This window comes from Melospiza melodia, chromosome 18 (assembly GCF_035770615.1).
Source record: "Melospiza melodia melodia isolate bMelMel2 chromosome 18, bMelMel2.pri, whole genome shotgun sequence".
Taxonomy (NCBI): Eukaryota; Metazoa; Chordata; class Aves; order Passeriformes; family Passerellidae; genus Melospiza; species Melospiza melodia.
Genome location: NC_086211.1, coordinates 16,211,576 through 16,233,110, shown reverse-complemented (window position 1 = coordinate 16,233,110; position 21,535 = coordinate 16,211,576). Strand labels below are relative to the sequence as shown.

At 46.2% G+C, this 21,535-nt stretch overlaps 2 protein-coding genes across 6 annotated transcripts in view; one reads left to right on the top strand and one right to left on the bottom strand.

Moving 5' to 3' along the window:
* The window catches only part of IFT140 (intraflagellar transport 140), an 83,215-nt gene extending 81,127 nt beyond the window's left edge, over positions 1-2,088 (top strand). For all 3 annotated transcript variants that reach the window (XM_063171353.1, XM_063171354.1, XM_063171355.1), the window contains 2 exons: positions 965-1,106; positions 1,621-2,088. In XM_063171353.1, the coding sequence (XP_063027423.1) occupies positions 965-1,106; positions 1,621-1,821 (343 nt within the window). In that variant the 3' untranslated portion in view covers positions 1,822-2,088. The remainder of the gene's footprint in view (positions 1-964; positions 1,107-1,620) is intronic.
* Positions 50-21,434, bottom strand: TELO2 (telomere maintenance 2). 3 transcript variants are annotated; one of them, XM_063171357.1, is made up of 21 exons: positions 21,108-21,434; positions 20,454-20,731; positions 19,896-19,964; positions 18,805-18,952; positions 18,323-18,425; positions 17,516-17,584; positions 16,514-16,655; positions 15,166-15,302; positions 14,363-14,451; positions 13,018-13,128; positions 12,272-12,357; positions 11,926-12,023; positions 10,920-11,036; positions 9,903-9,974; positions 9,194-9,364; positions 8,460-8,551; positions 7,793-7,892; positions 7,218-7,282; positions 6,508-6,623; positions 3,406-3,516; positions 50-1,632 (listed from the first exon to the last, which is right to left on the bottom strand). In XM_063171357.1, the coding sequence occupies exons 1-20, from the start codon at positions 21,428-21,430 to the stop codon at positions 3,413-3,415; spliced, it is 2,490 nt and encodes an 829-aa protein (XP_063027427.1). In that variant the 5' UTR covers positions 21,431-21,434; the 3' UTR covers positions 50-1,632; positions 3,406-3,412. The 3 variants fall into 3 exon arrangements, with proteins under 3 accessions (XP_063027427.1, XP_063027426.1, XP_063027429.1); XM_063171356.1 differs by lacking the exon at positions 50-1,632 and having other exon boundaries at positions 1,831-3,516; XM_063171359.1 differs by lacking the exons at positions 50-1,632; positions 21,108-21,434 and having other exon boundaries at positions 1,831-3,516; positions 13,018-13,125; positions 20,454-20,845.
* Positions 21,435-21,535: the final 101 nt, after the last annotated feature.

Sequence of the window (21,535 nt, the reverse complement as noted above, 5' to 3'; positions counted from 1 at the left end):
AGCATGGATAGTACAGAAACTAAATGACAGAAATATCATACCAGAATAGAAGTTGTAACAGCACCTGAAGTTTAATAAGAAATTTGCAGCTTGCTGCAAAAAAAAAAAAAAAAAAAGCTGCTGATACATTTTTCTAGGAGGGAAATCAAAATGTGACTTTTAAAAGTGCATTTAAAATGTTGCAATAAAGATGGAAAGGTAACCTGAAAGAGAAGGATATAGACCAAGGGAGGTGTAGCCAGAAAGGTGATTATCATAAAATCACAGAATCACTGACTGGTTTGGGTGGGAAGGGACTTTAAAGACCTTCTTGTTCCAAAAGCCTGCCATAGGCAGGAACACCTTCCACTACCCCATGTTCTTCTAAGCTACATCCAACCTGGCCTTGAAAATTTCCAGGGATGGGGCAGCCACAGCTTCTATGGGCACCCTGTGCCAGGGCCTGCCCACCCTCCCAGGGAACAATTCCTTCCCAATATCCCATCTAACCATGTCCTCTGTGAGTGGGAAGCCATTCCCCCTTGTCCTGTCCCTCAGGGCCCTTGTCCCCAGTCCCTCTCCAGCTGTCCTGGAGCCCCTTTAAGCCCTGGAAGAGGCTCTGAGGTCTCCCTGAAGCCTTCTTTCCAGATCAACACCCCCAGCTCTCCCAGCCTGGCTCCAGAGGGGCTCCAGCCCTTGGAACACCTTTATGGTCTCTCCTCTGGACTTGCTTCAGCAACTCCATATCCTGCCTGTGCTGGAACCCCAGGGCTGGAGGGAACTCTGCAGGTGGGGGTCTCATCTGAGCAGGGCAGGCATCCCTTGCTGCCCACACTGGCCAATCAGCCCCAGGACAAGGGGCATTTCTGGGTTTTGTTTTGGCTTCTGTCATGAAAACTTATGCAGCAAAAACTCTTCCCTGTCCTTGTCTGGATAAGCTGAATGCTCTCCTTGGGCTGTGACACTTCCTTTTCCCCTTTCCTAGAGTTTACCCTGAAGACCCTAAGGAAGCAGTCAGGCAGTGTGAGCTGCTCCTGGCTGAACAGGACTTTGACAATGCCGTCCGGCATGGCGACGTCCTGGGATTTTTGGTTCAGCATTATGCACAAGTGGAGGAATTCCATACAGTAAGTAAAGTCTTAATTCTTCTAACCTACAGAAGCCATATTGTCCACTGGAACATCTTGGTGGAGCGTGGCTCTCACACAGGAAGATGTTCCTGGTAGAAGCCTAAATATGCAGCAGGGTGAGGCACAGCTCAGGAACTTTACCTCTATTTTTCATTCTATGTGAGAAAAGGAAAGCTCACAGGACACAGAGGGTAAATGGTGGTAGAATCTTAACAGAGGGCAAGTCTTGGTGCACGCCTCAGCAATGCCACCACACCGTGTTTGCTACCTGGCCAGAGGAAAAAACTGTAAAATGGCAGTTATTTGAGGGAACAGTGAATTGCTCCTTCATGGCAGATGTGCCAGACACCCCCTGAACAGGTCCAGTACTCTGATGAAACATGAGGGTGTCAAGTGCAAGTTCTCCAGGTGTGCTGATGAACTTCACTTTTAATGTGCAAAGTACAAGAAATGGTTTGCTGGGGCCCCTGTAGCAGTGCTCTCTGTGACAGTGATCTCTGCATTCCTTTAGGCTTATCGCTACCTGGAAGAGATGCAGAAAAGAATTCCAGCCTCAAACCTGAGCTACTATGTGTCCCCACAGACCATGGAGGCTGTGCACCGAGGAGCTGGTGTTCCCATGAGCCAAGCCCAGGCCACAGCACACTCTGGCCATGGCAGCATGGACAACAGGGAGGAGGAAGAAGTGGCTGATGAAGTGGAGGACCCCTGACAATGATCATTTACCAAATGCAAAGCTGACTTTATTATCAGCTCATTTATTCCATCCTCATTAGGGGGGACCAGATCAATCATGCCATTGCCATACAGTTTTTTGGTTATTACCAAGAAATTTCTTTTTCCTGCTTGACTGTATAAGCAACAGTATTAGAGTTAATACGTTCTCTCAAGCACAGCATACAGCAATTCGCATGTACATTCTATTAGAAAGCTGGTTTTAGTATTTTAATAAATTTGAGGCAGAAAAACCCAGTAAGAACTGCATATTGTAACTTCACTTTTTCTCAGTACAGAAGAGCTGAATAACTGAGATGGAAACTGTGAGTTGCCTTTCAAGTACAGCTGTGATCTGCTAAGGTGCAGATCTGTGATTCCTTAGAAGTGAGACCTTCTGAAACAATCCCCATTCCATTTGGGTAGGAGTTTGGTTAAAATCAAACTACCCTCTCCTGCAGGCTGAAGGCAGAGTTTCCCCAACAAAAGCTTCTCTGTTCAAATACATCAGAGGGTCATGTGGGCTAGAGCAACTCCTTACAGACATCTGGGGTAAACCTCACAGTCACAGAATGCCTGGGTTGGAAGGGATCTTGGATGCCCCCTAGTCCAGTCTCTGCTCAAGCTTTCTTTCTTTCTTGCTTTGAAGCTCCTTCTCTTGCAGTTACATCAAGCCACTCTGTACTAGTCATATTTTTGGATGTCAGTTTCTTCCCTGGCACAAGCACGACTGAGAGAAGTGAAGCTCAACGTCAGAACCAAGGTTCTGCTCCCCTCTCTGCCTGTCCCCGTGCCCTGCCAAGGAGCAGTTACGGTCACTCACATTTCTTACCAACTAGCCCTTACACTTAGAATGATTTTTCTTTTTCATGTTTTGTGACTTGCTTTAAAACTTGGGGTGAACATGAAGTTTCTAAATTGCTTTCAGGGAAGAAGGTTTGGGGAGATTTTAAAGTCAAAATCTGAACATTATTTATTCTTTAGTAGAAACTTCTGTACTAAGATTATACAAAAAGAATTCCCTGTCTTATTCCTTCCTAGCCACGGTCCAGCTCTAGCTCAGGCTGTTGAAGTCTGGCATACTTTCAGCACTTCAGTGTAGTTATCCAGTGCTTGCATCCCATCAGCAGTGCCATATCTTCCACTCCTTCCAGCAGCAGACCAAGAGCTGGCCCCCCAAACTCCAGCTGCTCAGGGACGTAAGGGGCAGGTCATAGTGGCAAGCGGCCCTCCCCAGCCCTCCTGTGTTTTTGACAAGAAGGCTCTGTGAGATCTTCCCTGTATTTTTAGCTGAGTGCTCAGAGCTGCCAAGGTTATAAATAGCTGGGGTGGGGGCTGGGGGCGCGGGAGGATGGCAGCACTCGCCACCTTCCTGCATCTGTACACGCTGTACCGGATACCCAGAGCTCACTCAGTTGGCCTCCACTACAAAGTCCAGATGTCAAGTCAGGCTCGCTGGCTTACAGCTCAGCACCCTTCCCCCTTCTTCCTCTCCTCCAGCCAGGTGACTGCTGAAGAGGCCCCAGCAGTGCCCAAATACATCCAGCTGGCAAGAGCACAAGGAAAAGGTCATTTCTGTTACCCTTCAGCTAGGAAGGAACAGCTTCAAGTTTCTTTTTCAGGTTCTCCATTAGCAGCAAGTTTTGCAGGGCCAGCCTTCTGCAGTCCCCATCGGGGTCTTTCTCCATCACATCTGCAAAAGAAGCAGCCGCTGTTAATTGGAGAATGGGGAAAAGTGCCCTTAACAGTTCTCACTATTTTACTGACAATCACAGAACTAAACAACAGCATTTGCACCTATGGCTGGGCTTTGACATCGGGACTTGCAGGAACTGCATTAGGCCAGAAGGCAGAGATGTACAAACTTGATCATGTAAAGCAGCATGAGTTCAGCCAAGCCCTGACTGCCACATAGGGCAGTGCTCCAGTTTTGAGGGAGAAACAAACACTCGGTCTGAAACATTGTAGAAACTGTCTGACCTTGGATCCCATGGAATAATCTCCGTGCCAGAATTTGTACTTGTCATTTTGAGCTATACAAAAGCTTTGTATAGCTGAGCTACAAGTGTGAATGAAGTCTGCAGCTAGAAATCCACTTCTCCAAAGTCTAAAGTCTCCACTCTGCCATTCTTGCAATCTAAAATGGTCAGTGCTCCTTCCTGAATTTGGGGTCAGGATGCCAACAGGGAGAGAAGGCCCCAAGGTTCGGCATATTCTCCACTCTGAAAGACCAATCTTCTGATCAATGGGTTGCACACTTCCCACAGCACATAAGGGCAGCGTGAGGCTGTTCCCAGCAGCTGTTATTCCAGGGGCCCTTCATGGGCCTGCAAAGTAACAACCAGGATGCATGCAGGATGTCTGAGCAGGGGAGCCTGGAAGAGCAGGGAGCCTGTGTGAGGATATCCTGTACGCACGAGCCGTGTGCTGGGAGCCCGGCACTGTCAGCCCAAACACATGACTCATGTCACTGGAGCACAGCTATTTATAACCCAGGGAGAGCTGCACTCTGGTGCTTCCATACTCCCTCTGCAGAAAAGGAAGGTTACAAGGCAGATTGGAACAAGCTCAAAAGCTTAGAGTGCTGTTGGTGCTGTTTCTGTTCCATGAGCATGGACCTGGCACAGCTGGCACTGCATGGGAGGCACAAAGCATCTGAGTGTTCTGTTGGTCCTGACATAAACCTCACTTACCCATGACATAGATACAGAGCACTTGCAAGGGGTGGGGAACTCCCTCAAAGGCAGCTGCTGAGGAATCAAAGGGATCCTCAGGGAATGCCCTTTCCTAGGGCATTTCCTAGAAGCATTTAGGTATTCCCTTCCTCCCCCAGGAAGGATCAGGCTGCTCAACAGCAAGTCCAGCATGGCAGCTGAGGGTAATGATGGACAAGTCCCAAGTGGATTCTAGTCTCTCTCCATAGCTGATATGTCCCAAAGCATCCAGTGCAGACAGTGCCAGGGCTGCAGGCAACAGGCTGAAGGGCCAACAGTTAGTCACAGGACACACTACAGCAGTGTGCAGAGGCCCGGATGTAACAACCAACTGAAAGAAGTCTGTGGATTTCTACTAAGCACTTCATGTGTAACATTTCCTATCTCACTGTTCATCACTGTGCTTTGGCCATAAGAGAAACACATGGGAGAAACAAAGATACTTTAAGCTAAAACCAAAGGGGATAAAAGGCATAGCAGCTGAGGCTCCCATGCAGGACACTTGTCATTTCCAGCTACAGCACAGCTAATACACGACTCCTCTTGCAAATCTTATCTGGAAGAGTCATGAAGCAACAGCCAAGTCCATGAGCTCAGACCTGTGATTCAGTCACAGAAGCAGGTCTCTAGTGCCAGACTTGACCTGTTGGAGCAGCAGGGAGGGCCCTCCTCCCTGTGAACTGTTTCCCCAACAGCCTTACAATAAATAGCAAAGGCACAGCCCAAGAAGCTGGTGTGTTTCAGAAAGCAGCTCTAGAAGCCCTTTAAATTGCACTTAAATTGCACCTGACCATATGTGAAGCTGAATTCTTTAAGGCTTCTGAACAACTCCTACAGCAGTTTTCCTTTCTCTGGTATACCCACAACAGTTATCTTACCCTGCTCTCATTCCCACCAGGAATAACCATGCAGCTTTCATGCTAAAGCATTAGATGAAAAGACAGGGCTATTACACTACCCATAAGCATGAGAAGATGCTACTATCTTGGTCATCCTCCTCTCCAAAATAACTCACAGAAAATGGATTATGCAAACCCTCATGCTGGAAATCCATTCCTGAAAGGCTTCGCTCGGTAACAGCAGTGTTAAATGCAGAGACAAGCAGATTCCTGAGAGCACACAGTGTCATGGGAAAAGTGAAGTCTTCAGCCCCACATGGCAGCTCTCTTCCGTTCAAAGGGCACAGAGCACCCCAACCTGCCAGGATCAGAGGCCTGCTGGGTCACTTTGCTTCCTGCTTGCTCCCTCTGGGAAGCAACTCACCGAAAGTGAGAATGGTGAAGGAAACCAGACCAGGGAATAACAAGAATCACCCTCACAACACAGTGAAGGCTTCAACATTAGTTGTTCTTTTCACTCCAGCTCTCTGCAGTACCTAAGCACTGATCTGTGCAGCTCCAGCCTGCCAGAACCCACAGACACAGTCTGTGTTGATGTAAGGTGTGCTCGGTACAGCATTTAAAGTAATTTGCTGTCTCCTGTAGCTTTTTCTTTCCATCAACAATAGGAAACTAGATGCTAGGCCTCTAGCATCTAGAAGATGCTCCTCTTCCTCCTGTTTTTAGCTCTAACACCCCGTCATGAGCACACGGTGTAAACAGGCTGTAGAAGCTTTGTGTGTTCCTGCTGGCCAAAGTCACTGCCTGGGGGTAACAGGCAACGTGACAACACTTCCTGCAGCTTCATGAGGTGGGTGGTTGTCTGCTCAGATGGAGAAAGGGGGCACAGACTATCTTTGGGGATTTTTCTGGGTGGCCTGTGAAGACAGTCACAGTCTGTAATGCCATACTCAGTTCTTGGCTTATGCCTCAGGTACCCCAGCCCTACATCTCTACAGCACACATGTGCTCTACTTGCTGATCATGCAGATCTCTGATGCACAATGCCAGGACATCACTGCTGCCATCACAATTAGAGATGCTGCACAAAGACTAACCACAAAAGCACTGCTGTACCCCCCCAGGTCCTACCTCCCAGCCAGGACTGAGTCTCCAACAGCTCTTCTGTCATGTCTGCCAGAATCCGTTCCGTAGGGACACTGAGGAGCAGGGAGGAGATACAGGACAAAAGGCCCTGGCGCACATACCTGTGGACAAGGACTGAACTGGTAATGCAGCTTTATGCTCTGCATTGACTTCTTCCCCTCAGGGGCTCTCCAGTTTCAAATGGCATGACAACTTTTGCCATATTCCTGCTGCTTAGGGTGTAATCTTGCCGTGTGTCTCACATACAGAGCCCCTGCTGTGCTGTGCACAGGAGCCTAGCACAATTCAGAGTCCTGGACACACTTGAGAGCAAAACAGATATTGGATGTTTACAGACTTGGCTACAGGTCTTAATTCCTCCCCAAGACTGAATGCTGGAATTGAATCTAGAGTTTTCTGAGCTCCCTGAGTAAACACAGATTAAATTATCACATGGACAGGTAGTCAGGAAATTTGTCACCCTTTCTATAGGTAATGGCTGTACTGCCACACCAGAACACACCAGCGAAGTTCATATGTTGGGTTGACATTAAACACAGTCATAAGAACACACAGCTGGAGGAGAGCACAAAGTAAATGCATTAAGTCACTGACACTCAGAGCCAGATGCTCGTCTTGGACAAAGACAAACCATGACTGGAGGCTGGCTCACAGCTGATCTTTAAAAATGAGAGTATACAACTACAGGAACTCACGAGTCCGTGTGGAAACGCAGTGCCCAAACAAATTCCAGCAGAGCCTTTCCCATTGCTGTCACTGCCTGCAAAAGAGGATTGTGACAGCAGCACTGAATACCATCCACATTGCCCTGCAGAACTGGGCCTCAAGACATACTGCTCATGGATCCTGAGCTGGAAGGAACCCACAAGGGTCAGGAATCCAACTCCTGCCCTGCACAGGACACCCCAACACACCCCAACAACCCCATCATGAGCTTGGGAGTGTTGTCCAAATGCTTGAACAAAGGTTTTTTTTAAGATCAGATACAACTGAATTTATTTTACAGATGTGGAAACTTTGGCAGTAAAGTGAAATAATGTGCCCAATCCCCCCAAGAAGTTGACAAGAAGCAAAAGACAGTGCAGGGGTGGCTTGAATCCCATGCCTATTTTCTGACTATTTCTTCCCAGCCCATTTCACAACTTCTCAGCCCACTCAACTCCAACTTGCTGCCAGTCTCAGTGCAGCAGGCCCTGAAGCACATGGCTAATCTGGAAGACACCCCAAGTTCCCAGGCTGGAAGTCACCCGTTCCCTCTGCCTTTCCTTACCACGGTGTTGACAGCCAAGTACATCAAAACTGCTAAAGTGTGGACCAGCCTTCCAAGGACTAAGTGATCTTCTCCCAGGAGATCAAATGTTGTTAAAGGCCTGCAAGGATAAGACACAGAGTTGTGTAGCATTGACAAGGATGATCAGTGCCTCTTTGGAACAGTCAGGAGGGTTATGAACGGGGAGTTGTCCCCAAAAGCCTGAATCCCTACAACAACAGCCATTATATAGGCACTACTAGGTTAACAGAGATCAGAGCTGTTTGCTCTCATCTTTCCTCCCTGACCAGTATCTACCAGAGACGGAGCTAATTTGGTTCAAGATTGCAGCCTGAGCTCTGTGGTTTGTGTGAACCAGCCCACAGTAGAGGCTCAGATACTGGTGTGGTGCTGCCAGAATTACTTGTCGAGTACCTGCTGATGGATCTTCACTTCTGCAGGGTCCCACATACTCCTGCCCCACAAGATTTCAAAGGATAAGTCCAAGAGACCACAATCCACTCCTCCCCAAGCTTTGTGAAGGACCCAAGTGTCAGTGTGGTGTCACTGGGCTCCTGCACAGCTCCTGGGCTGTAGCCTGCTGCTTTGAGGCAAGCAGGACAAGCAGAAAGCTTCACTCTGGCCATTGCTATGTCCACATCCCACATCCTAAGGTGTTCACACTTACCTGTCAAAGTGCTGAATCAATGGGAAAAAGAAATATCCAGCAACAGAATTGAACTCGTTTGGGCAGGAAGCCAGTTCCACATGAGACTGACCCTGTCCAAGAGAAAAATGAAGTCTAGGCACAAGATACAGCATCCAGTTCTTCCCCTTCACTGGACACTGTCAAGACTACAGATTCCTTGCAGACAGCCCATCATCAACTACTGCTTGTACACCTGTGGCTACCAGTTTCCCAACTGGATTGCTCACTTCCCATTTTGGATTTTCTCCACACCTAAACATTTCAATACAATATGCTTCAGTACTGCTCAGTTAGATGTAAGAACATGCAAGGGATAAAGGAGTTTTGGAAGGCAACTCTCCAGGCTGAACCACATGGGAGTTCTGAAAACTAGGAAACTGGCATCAATTTATCTCCCTGGAAAATAGGAAGGCTGAGACAGTGTAGCCCAGAGGCAGCTAGTCTGATGGAGGCCCTGGGATTGTGAGGTGAAGTCACAGCTCCCTGCAGTGGCCACAAAAGCTCAGAACAAGCACAGAACAACAATTATCTCTCAAAGCCAGGTAAGGAATTTCAGGTTTGTCTTCCTCTCCCTGCTGGAGAGGAGAAATCCAAACTTTCCTTTGAACTGGGTCCACTTTCACAGGTATTTTGCTCTTTCCAGACAGAGCTTGCAGTAACTCCAAGTGTCCCTATTTCTGGTGGATTTTACATTAGTTTGCCTCTGGCCTCACCGTAACAAATCTCCGAGTCTTGCTTTTGATCCTCTCATCAACAATTCTTCTCCAGCCCTTAGAGCTGTCACTTTCTGGAAGGAGCTGGATACAAGGCTTTTGGACACCAGAATGTTTGGTCTTCCCATGGAATTTGGGACAGGACAGTTCCTGAGCTGCCAAAACCAATACCTAAATAAAACAGAGAGAGGTTCTGTTAAAAATGGGTAATTCCTAGGGAACAACAAAAGCATTCCCTGCATCCAAACTGACAGGAGCAACAAGGCAGAAAGGCACAACAGTTTCAGAGTGAAGAACAGCAGGAAATTGACCTCCAACAGCCACCTGGCTCTGAGGTACTGACCAAGCACTTGGTCACTTAGCCCTGAAACAGAGCAGTGGCTCCTCCTTCAGACTCAAGCGTGGAAGGAGTCACAGACAGATCACTGTCCTTCAGAAGGGGAAGATAAAACAGACTGATGACGTAAAAGTAAACAGTGGCTTCTCCCAAGCAAATAAATGCCCAACACATGCTCTGCACTCTGTGGGGAGAGATCCCTGTGTGATGGAGTGTAGCAGGGTTAGGAATGAGAGGGGAATGCCACACACAAATAGTAATGTAAGAGATTCCCATGCCTCTGCCTTCTCCCATGAGGAATAAAAGGTAATCCCAATACACCTCAGCACCAGTGCAACAGACAGAAGGAAAGTGGGAAGTAAGAGCACTCACATCAAGGATGTCCATGCGCTGACGGAGACTGTAGTTCAGAGAGTAGAACTGGGAGGTCAAGTACTTTGCAACCTGTACAGAAAAATCAGGGCACAGACCCATGCTAGAAAAAGCCTTCCCATTAACTCTAAAAGCATTTAATTTCACAGGTTCTGCTTCCTGTTAGGTAACAGCAAGCCTCCAAGAGATGGGAAGAAACACACAGTGCAAATGGGAAATTCAGACACTTTCACTTCTAGATTCTCCCAAAAAATCTAAATGACAGATGAGACTGCATCACTCTTCTCACCCTCCTATGCAGAGGTACCCAAACAAGCACCACAGCAGCTAGCAGACATCACTGTGGCCTTTCAGTACTTAAAAAACATTACAGGAAAGATGGACAGAGGCTTTTTACTGGGGCCTGGCTAGCATAAAAGATAAAGATGTTAAACTGGCAGAGAATAGATCTAGATTGGATATTAGGAAGGAATTCTTCCCTGTGAAGGTGCTGAGGCCCTGGCACAGGCTGCCCAGAGAAGCTGTGGCTGCCTCTGGATCCCTGGAAGTGTCCAAGGCCAGGCTGGACAGAGCTTGGAGCTACCTGGGGTAAAGGAAGGTGTCCCTGCCATGGCAGGGGGTTGGAATGAGATGAACTTTAAAGATCCTTTCCCATCTAAACCAGTCTGTGATTCCCTGATTACAGTCACCAGTCAGGTGTTTCTCTGTAGAAGCCCTCTGTGCCCCAGCTTCCCTTTATGTGAAACCCTTCAGTACAACAAGTTCTTATCTGATCTGCCTTTTCAGGTACAATCAAACCAAAGGCCTCCACATAGTTCCTCTGTTTGACAGGGTGTTCTTTGTCCCACTGGTTCAGACATTCCTTGCAGATTCTTCAGGAGCATAAATGTTGTTAGACCTGAACTACCCATTCAACCACCCAGACAGCTCCCTCTATCAAATGAGAAAGAGACTTCAGCTGCTTCAATTTTTGCCTGTGCTTCAACTGGAGAAAGGAAAATAGTAGGAGGAACTCACAGGTATTGGGTCTGTGGTTAAAACAGCTACTTGAGCTCTTTGACGGAGCTCCACAAAGCCTTCAATGCAGGTCTTCTCCTCCAGATGCAATAATATTTTTGCCAGCTCCACGCTAACCTGCTCCAAGTATGAAAAAAAGAATCAAAAGCCTGATGGTGTTTGGGCTTTTTCCTCATAGGAATTATGGACCACTTCTAATGGTCAAACAAAGACAAGGAGGTATTTTGTTTAGGCAACATGTCCATTCCTTAAGAGGGAGAGAAAACACATTAAGCCAAATGCCATCAGACTTATTTCCCAAAACCCTGAACAGATTCTCCACCTGCCAATTCTCTGTTCACATTTCACTGGGACTGTTTTGGAGAAGTAACAGCATCATGACATTGAATGAAGTCACTGTAACAGATGGGTTAAAGGGTAGAGCAGCACAGCCCTTCTCTTTCTCAGCTGGTGTCTCTGACACTTGCAAGTGCTCACTAGCAGCTGTGACAAGCACTCTTCACACACTGACCTTGTCCCACATTCCTCTCCCCTGAGCTTTTTATCTTGACCAGTACAACCCAATTACTCCCTCCACAAGACATTATGCTTGTACAAGTAAATAGGGAAAGTGCATTTGATTTTGCCTCCGTTTTCGCTGGGGAATAACAAATTGAATTTCAATTCAAAATACAAAATGGCTGCTCTGTAATCTCATTTTTTAGTGTTTTTCCTGCCCAGCATAAAGCATGAAGCTTCCTCACACTAGCAAACACTACTGGTATTATGTTTCATTTTGAGCACTGGAGACAGCAGGGTGCTGCCAGCACTTTTGCTGCTTCTCTGTTCCCTGTGCCTCACCTTCAAGGCAACTATTTCCTTCTACTTCCAAGCTGAAAGCTTGTGAATGTGTGCCTTTAACCCAGTTACACATTAGCCAGGCCTTCTGCTCCACTGGCATGGTTAGTCTCCTCATGACAGCAAAGGACAATACAGCCCTCTTGTAACCTAGTTCATATTACTTCACCTCTCTTGTTGCTGCTGGATTCCTCCGAACCAAGCTCTCAAGTGCCTTGACTGTAGCTTCCCATTTGTCCACATCTTCAGATCCTGATCCAGTCAGAACTGAAATCAAAGGACAAACAGAAGTTATTAACAGAATGGCTGTGTTTGGGTACATACTCAAACTTCCTTCTGCCAATCATTTGTCTTGGTACAGACACTCAGCATGAGAAGCACTAGGAACTAAACTGAAATTACTCAAAAAATTCTATAGCTTCTTCGAATTAGATCAGAAAAAATAAACCCATGCAAGAGTTCACTGTCCCAAGTTCAGTAAGAAACAGATAAAGACTCAGCCCAAAATCTCCTACCTTCAATACAGTCTCGGATATACATAGGAGCCTTAAGTTTTAGCTCTTTATCCTCAGACATATCATAAGGGATGAGGTCATCATCACTGTAAAAGAATTAAAGGTAGGGGTTAGTTTATGGGTATAGATGTTCTTGCTTTACCCAGATAGCCAAACAAAGAGAAAGAACCAGTGGATACACTGTGGTAACCACATCACTCCTGTATCACTCAGCAGCACTGCTGAAGCCTGGCCTGAGGGAGATTCTTGGGAGTTCTAGGGCAAGAGCAGTTCTGTGATCAGATCTGGAACTGGATATCCTGGTGACCAAGAGACTAAAACTGACTCTTGAGATTTCATTATAGATTTTTATATATATATATATATATATACATACATATATATATATATAAAACACACACATACATATTAACATATATATACAAATACCTATATACATATATAGATATATTTCTTCATACAGTGACAGAATAAAGCCCACCATTAAAATGGGTAAATCCATCCACAATTTCCAAGAAATATATATTTAAGTCAAATGGAACAAACACAGCAGTTGCACACAACACAGGCCTTGCCTAATTTATTGACTATGCAATTTTCTACGCAAAGACCTGCTCTGCTGCAAACCACTCAGCTGAACAAGGTCAGAAATCACAACAATTGCCAAGAAATGCAGGTACTCACAGATCCTTTTCCCCCACATCTGCCATTTATTTCCCATTTCCTCCCTGTTTCTTGCCCCATACCTGTCAAGTTCAGCATCCGACTCCTCATCTGCCTTAACTGGGGCTGCTGTGTAGGAGTTCTCATTCCTCTCTGGCACCAAGGGCAGTGCAGCGCCTGCTTTCTCACTCCTGCTGTGAGGAACAAGAAATTTTAAAATGGATACAGTAATAGTTCTTACGAGGAAGAAACTACTCACCCTACCAACCCTTGCTGCCTAAATAGAACAGCAGATAATTATTCCTGCTGCAGTTTCACACCCAGCTTGGCTGACACAAAGTATGGGAAGGAGAATGGAGTAAGGGGAGAAAATAAGCAGAATCTTCTAACAGAAGAGCAATGGATTAAAAAAAAACTTAACTGGCTAGTTTGCTGTGTACCCATGCACAATACCTGGGACTGCTAAGGAAAGACTCCAAAAACCAGATCACATTGACTTGCACCAGATTTGAAACTGTGAATGAAACTGAACTGAGAGTAGGTTTAGATTGGATAATTGGAAGAAATTCTTCCTTAGGATGGTGGGCAGGCCCTGGCACAAGCTGCCTAGAGAAGCTGTGGCTGCTCCTGGATCCCTGGAAGTATTCAAGGCCAGGTCGGACAGGGCTGGGAGCAACCTGCTCTTAACAGAAGGTGTGTGTCCCTGCCCACGGAAGGGTGTGAAATGGAAAGGACTTTAAGGTCTCTTCCAATCCAAACCATTCCATGACTTTTCAAAATTGGAAGAAAACATTTTTAACAATTTCTAGATCTTGCATAGGATGAATACACTAATTGAGAATATTTTTTCTGTCTCAATCCATTTCTGTGGACTTTGGCATTGTCCTTTCATCTCTCTAATTCTCAAAACCAGCCTCTAACAGCTGACTATGCTGATCATGCCCCTAAAATGGAAGCAATAAATCTTTTGTACTTCCCTGGAGGGCTGGACAGCTTCATCTGCTAATAACATAAAGTGCTTCACTCCAAAGCTGATCAAAAAGTGCTTCAAAGAGCCTCAGCAGATGCTCTGGGAGTTAAGAGCAGTCTTTAGCATGACAGACACAGCAGATTTTAGTCATGGGTGAATGGGCTGGGGGCATACAACACAAACACCAGCTTTCCAAGAAGCAAACAGAAATGTCCATTTGATTGTACCAAAGGGCACACAAGACCCCAGTTTCACCACATGCAGCTATCAACAGGCAATTTCAATACACACTACCAATTGAATTATGAATGTAACTAAATCACATTGTAAGAAGGTGGTGCATTATGATGTTTAAGAATACATAAAACATCTTGAATACTGTACATGGTTCTTGTGTGTAATGGGAAAAAGGCATGGAGAAGGGCAAAAAGACAGCATGAATAGTAGAAACAACTTACTCATTATCTGGAAGGCTGGGGACAACACAGAATGATGGAGTCTGCACCAGAAGGGACTTCAATTCTCTTGTTTCATCGTCCTCTTCATACTAGACATTCAAAATAACTGTTGCTGCATTCTATTACTTACTGCAAATATGCCCAGCATTCAACATTTCACCCTTGTAATACACATGGACTAAATCATGAGCAGATGAACCCTCACCAATCCTGTTTCAATCCCTGTGCTGACAGCAGCAGGCAGCTGTAATCTTTGTCCTTATATTTGAGGTACCTGATGCCACCTTGTCTGAATGTTATTTCCATATTTCAAACATTTAATAAATGGCAATGTGACAGGAGGAATGTGGCAGGCTTTTAAAGAATTAATGTGATTTATTCAGATAAGTCACATAATTTCTACTGGAAAGAGCAGAGCAAATATCTCCATGTCAGACTTGAAAATCCCAGCTCAGAATGGATATTTCCACCATGTCAGGGACTGAATGCTCACCACTGCTTTAGGTTTGAAGCTCCCCTCAACTCCCACAAATCAGATTCTGATTCCCTCATGCAATAAGATAAACTTTAATTACCAAGTTTATCCTAACCTCTGCCAGTAGATTGCACTCCTGAGGTAACTCTCAGCCACCTGATCATTACATACAATTGGTTTTTGCAAACAGACTCTCTCTTTTTGAAGGTGTGACTGCCTCTCCTTATTTCCAGATAAAAAAGTGCTCTAATGCCCTGAATCATAGAGTTAAAGCTTTTACTTCCTCTAAGCCTGGCACAGCAGCCATAAGTTTCAGTAAAACCTTCACCTCAAACTTCAGGACAGGCCCCTCGGTGTTTATGCTCAAGCTGATGCTCTCTGCCACCACCATGCCCAGACGCCTCAGCTGGGGCAGACTGCTCTCCAAGTGGCATTTCACACCCTCCATCATGCTTGTCAGAAGCTCTGAAACAAACAACCAGCAAACAGTTGCATGTTTGAAATTCTGAAACAGAGACAGACACAGCCATCTTTAGTACTTCCCTGAGGGAAGCTTTACCCACTCACCACACAATAATGGATAGAAAGGGTCCCTGAACTGTGGCTTCCCTCTCTGCAGTGTCAGTGGTGCCCTTCAGCACCAGCACAAAGTCAACAAAACATCACAATATATTCTAAATTTCCAATATTTTGGTTTTCACTGAAACAAAAAAGGATGGTAAGTCAAGCCAATCTCTAGTTTGGCTTTAGAGCGTTTCAGAGTCACTTAAATAAATGTGATGTTTTGAGGACATTACAAGTTCTGACCACTACAAGAATCACATAGACACAGATATTTGCCTAACTTTGGCTAAGCTCAACCAGGCAGGTAACACAAGTATTTCTCAGCCCTCAGGGAACACTGGTTGCCAGCTTCCCAGGCAGGCTTACTGCTGTTTGACTGACCTCCTTCATCTCAGACAGCTTCTATTTCCAACAGCTGTCAGACAAAAAACTGACTATAAAACTACAGAACTGGTAATACATATCAAGTCGCTTATTCACTTAATTAATTCTAGAATGAAACAGATGAGCAAGTCTTGAAGTGAATCTTCACATCCCCCATAAGTCACACACACATATAAGCAATTCTAGACATTTTACAGCTTTTTTTAAAAAATTTCAACAGAAACAGGTAAGTTAGGCCAGGACCTCAGTGTGCTAGGCACTGTGTGAGCACATAACCAGGTCCATGCCAGTGACCAACCTGCTCACTTCACACTGAGGAATGCCCATGGACTGTCAGACACCAAGCTAACAGATTTTTACCCCCAGTTACTTTCCCTGCCTGTCTGGAGCTGCACCCGTGCTCTAAGGTTAAGCCTGTAAGTTACAAATCACACCATTCCTCTCACTAGTCCCAGAGTCAGTCCTTGTTTTCCTGCGACAAAAATTCTGGGTTTTTAAATCACAACTCAGCTAAGAACCATAAGGCAAAGACAGACCTTCTTCAATTCCATAACCTAAAGTTATGCACTTGGAATTCTCTCATATCAATGCTAAAGAGGACTCTGGCAGGTTACCCCATTTGCCAAGGTAAATATGGGACAATTCTGCTTATCCACAGATCAAAACAAGATATTTTTCTACACACTCTGCTAAAAAAAATCTAAGCCCCACTTCTCATATAGCCCCACCTTGTCTGCAGCTTGCAATTTCAGGCTCCTTCAGGTGGGAGAGGCAGATGAGGATGGCCTTGCTAATGTACAGCTGCTGCTCAGCTGGCGAGTGTTTCACAGCACTGCTGCTGCTCCAGGTCTCCAACAGGTCCTGCAGCACCTACACCAGAGAAATCAGGTTGGCCTGAAATGGATCTTTTCCTTCACAGAAGTAATTTTTGAAGCACATTTTTACTCTCCCTACAAAGAGGGAAAAAAATACAAATTTTGTATTTCAGAGCCCAAAACGTACTGTGTTTGACCACCCAAGAACTGCACTTTCAATTAAAATATGGTTAAATATAATGGTTTTTTTAATTTAAAAGCCATGTTTATTTCTCTTTAATAAATATTATATGCAAAGCATATAATGCAAAGTATTATTATCAAAACCCAGTATGATATTATAAGGTTTTATCTGAGTTTAGTCCAATTTTAGATAACTGTCAGTCCTTCCATATCATCTTAGAACATGTAAACAGTGAAAACAAATTTTGATAAAATGGTAAGGATTTCCAGATATTCAGATTTCATAAAATTTTCATCACACTGCTGACTTGAAGAGGCAGAATATCTGCCATTCCCACTGAGGAAAATATGTGTGAGAGAGAGTCTGAAACATCAACCATTTGGTAAACAGACAACTGTCACCAATTTGATCCCTTATTGCCATGTGCCCAGCCACATTAACAGGGCTACTGAGGAAGCTGAGAAGGACAGAGGACATGGGACATCTGTCAGAACCCAACCCTCACTAGTTTTGCTACATGGAAGACGACTGACCAATTAAATACGAAAAATTAATGCCAGCAGTGCAGAAAGCTTTGATTCATTGATCACAGCTCACTTGTGATATCGCTGGGCTTCCCTCACTCTCATGAACAGCAACCAGAAACCAGAACCCAAACTGTGCACCCCCAGACATACAGAGAGCAGAATGTTCCCCATCAGACACCTCAGCAGCCACTCAGGGACCCTTACCCTGAGCAGCAAGGGGCGCCGGCCGCTGTCCAGGGCCAGGTAGCCAAGGAGGTTCTGCAGCACTGCTGTCTGCAAGGAAACCACAACTCCTGCTTCAACTGGTTATAAAGCTGTCATCCAGCAATGACAAGGGTCTGGTTTTATTTACTACATTAAACTTCATTCTAAGGCACTGGTTGACAACATTCAGAGATGGAAAAGTAAACAAGTTTTAAAAAACAAGCAAGCACACATATGCAGTTGCTGATGAAATACATGGAAAATCATAACAGAAATACAGTACAGCTTTTTACCAACAAAACCAGCACAGTCCCAAGGCAAACATGGAACTCGTGAAGTCTAAAGAACAACTCTCACAACAGCATCACAAGCCACAGTATAGCTCCTAATATCCCATGACAAACTTAGGTGCACAGGAGAAAACCCAACGGTCCTTATCTCATGTCTTTAATATAATTCTTATTCCCAAGGATTGATCCTGGCTGTTTCAATCTCCTCTTTCAGACTCTAGAATAATTTAATGCCTTCAGCTCCCCAAAATTCTGAAACTTTGTGCAAATAATCACTTGGTTCCAGAGGAGTACAGCCATTTCACTAATCACCATTAACCTTGAGAGAGCACATGAATCCCATGATTTAAAAGCCACTGTTCACCACTCCCACTCTGTTACAGCTGCACAAATGTGGGGAGACTGAGGACTCATTTTGGAATGCAGAGTTAAACCTTCCTCAGGCTCAGCTAAGAACTACATTGGTACCAGGGAAAACCTGGCACTACTACACTGCTGTTCCCCACAGAGTCCTCACCGTGTGGCCATATTGCAAGAGCAGCATCTTCTGCGCCACCACAAACTCAGCCTTCTTGTTCTTCACAACCAGGTTACCCAGCAATCTGGACAAGACATCTGCCCTAACAAGACAAAAATAAAACATCAGGAATCCATGTTATTGCTGTCATGCTGCTCCTAATCACAGGAAAATCTGAGAGCAGCTATTTGCAACTAAGTCTCTAGAATACTTCTAAACTCAGACAGTGATCCAGTCATGGCAAAGAATGCTTTCACTTGTTTTTCTTGTTTTTCCACTGCATGTCAAGATGAACATACTCAAGAAATGGTGTAGGTCCTCCCTAAGAGGCAACAATCAACTACTTTATCCCTTGAGTCTTTTAGGAAATGGCAGTGTAAAAACCACCTACACAAACAGAGCACCTATCAGAGACCAATTCTGCAAGTATTTGTGACAATTCCAGCCCTTCCTGTGGATCAGGGAGAAAGCAGAGCTCTTACCCAGGTGCTCTCTGCACAAAACCAAGGACCACTGCTTCCATCCAGCGGTCTGGCACACATTCCACCAACTGCCAGCATATCCTCTGCCAGATGCAGTCTGACTTGGTGAGGTCTGTCAGGCGGGGCACCAAAACTCCCAGAATTTCCTCTGAAGCACAAGACAAAACAGCAAAAACCCAGATGAGCAGGCTGGTAGAATGGCATTTGAGACTAACCTGAGAATTTCAAGATCTTCACAACATGAAAAAAATACAATGTACAGTTTGAAGTTCTAAATTTTTCCTGCAGTACAAATACAACTAGAATCATGGAATCATTTAGGTTGGAAAATCTCTCCAAGACCATTGAGCCCAACTATAACCCAGCACTGCCAAGGCCAACACTAAACCATGTCCCCAAATGCCAGATCCACATGCCTTTTAACTCCCTCTACGGATTTAGTGACTCCACCACTACACTGGGCAGTCTGTTCCATGCCTGACCATGCTTTCTGCAAGGAAGTTTTCCTTAATATCTGATCTAAATCTCCCTGGCACAGTCTGAGGCCATCTCTTCTCGTCCTGTCCCTTCTTCCCATGGAGCAGAGCCTGACCCCCACCTGCAGCACCCTCCTGTCAGGGAGTTGTGGAGTGAGAAGGTCCCCCCTAAGACTTCTTTCCTCCACCCTGAGCCCCCCCAGCTGCTCCTCCTCTGACTGTGCTTCAGATCCTTCCCCAGCTCTGCTGCTCCTCTTTGTTCATGCTCAAAACAGAAATGGAGAACTGACGGGTAAGAACCACCCTAAGCAGCCTAAGGAACTGGCCAGAATTCCTCATCATAGTAAAGAGCCAGAAAATCTTCCTTCTTCTTCTTCCCCAGCCCTGTTAACTACTGCATTCAGTAGCTTTGAAGTTCTAAGCTCCCACAAGACATATCTACCAGACAAGCTGAGCAACCTCAGAGAGCAGTCTGTGCAGCTCAGCTCAGAACAGAACAGCTCCAAATCAAATTGTTGGTCTCCCATTCCTTCCACTGATCATAACAGTCATCCTCCCATGCTAATACACTAAAACACTTTCCCCCTCTCCAAAAGAGCACAGTAAAACACTCACTTTGCCATCCATGAACACACACCTTCCCCAAGACATGAGAAACAAAAGAGATGGAGCAGTCCAAGCCACCTGGGATAAAACAGACATAAGCTTAAGTAAGCATGCCACTAGCATCCTCCAACCAACCTTCAGCAGGAGGTGCAGAGACTTCCAAAAGTGCTGCATTATGAAAACACACTGACATTTTCTCTTCAAGCATCATCTCTTCCTCCCTCCGCTACCTGCCTTCAGGCATAAACCAGCATTCAGTATTAAGTTACAGTGACAGGCAGAAGGCTAAAGCAACTCAGTTCCACTTTAATGTGATGGCATGGGTGGCAATGCCACTGGCTGATTCAGTATCACTCACATCTCCCAAACAATTCCTTTAGAACACACAAAGTGACCACAACAAAGTTTAGCAGAATATGCTGTTTAAATGCTTGGAATATTACAGCATTTGGTGGATTCCAAAAGGCCTCAGTTATCATCTGTATTTCAAGCAGCAGACATGAGGTCCATGCCCAAAACACTTCTTCAGAAAACGACCTTACAGTACAGTCATCCTTGCAGCCTTACCCCGCAGAGAGTCAGAGATCTTCTCTAGCACCTGGAGAACTGCATCACCCAGGAGAGGGAAGTAGTTCTGTGGGAAGAACACTGGTGGGTTTTTCCCCAGGAGTTTATTGCTCACATGGTCGGGCAAATAGACGATCTTGTTGAGCAGGGTGCCCTGCAGTTCCAGGCAGCCTGCCTGTACCTGTGGCTGACAGACCTCCCACAGCAATGCTGACAGCCGGCCCTGCTGCAGGAACTGCTCCAGGACCACAACTACCTCCTTCGGGTCGAGGCCAGAGCTGGAAGAAAATAACTGTAAGCTCCTGCCTTTTTTAAATGGTAAAAATAAGATTTGCATGCTACTGCTTTTCTATTGTGGTATCACTACTGAAATGCCTCTGTTTTGCTACACTGGATTGAAAAAAAAAAAAAAAAAGAAAAAAGAAAAAAAAAAAAAGCGATTTTAATATCTTTTTATCTGCAGCTTCCTCGACTCCAAACATTCAGGACCTTCAACAAACACGACTGACAAAACTCTGTGTCGTGTCTGAAGGCACTCAGGGCGGGGTAAGGGCTGTCCGCACTCACACACATCCCCGTCCCCCTGCGCACTCGAGCCCAGCTGAAAAGCACCCCCAGACACCCCCGCCCGCCTGCCCCGGGGAGCGGACTGACCCCGCAGAGCCAAGCGCCTCCAGCAACACGCAGAGGACAAGGCCGGGCGGGCCCTCCAGGAAACAGCACTGCCACAGGCCCTGGGGCCGCGCCGCGCCAGGCGCCCGGGCCAGCCTGCGCAGGAGGGCGCCGAACAGCGCCCGCTCCCGCTCCCCGAGCGCGGCTGGGCCGCCCGCTGCCGCCAGAGCGGCGCGTACCGCGCCCAGCGCCGCCACCAACCCCTCCCCAGCCCGGTCCAGAGCCGCCACGGCCTCCCGCAGGACGGACTCCAGCCCCAGATCGAGAGCGACTCCCGGCCCGGGGGGCGCCAGCGCCGCCGCCATGACACTGAGGGGAACGCTCGGCGGCCCCGCTTCCGCCCGCCCTGCGCCGCAGCCAATGAGCGGCGCCAGCCCGCGGAAGGGGCATGAGCCCCGCCCCCCGAGCGG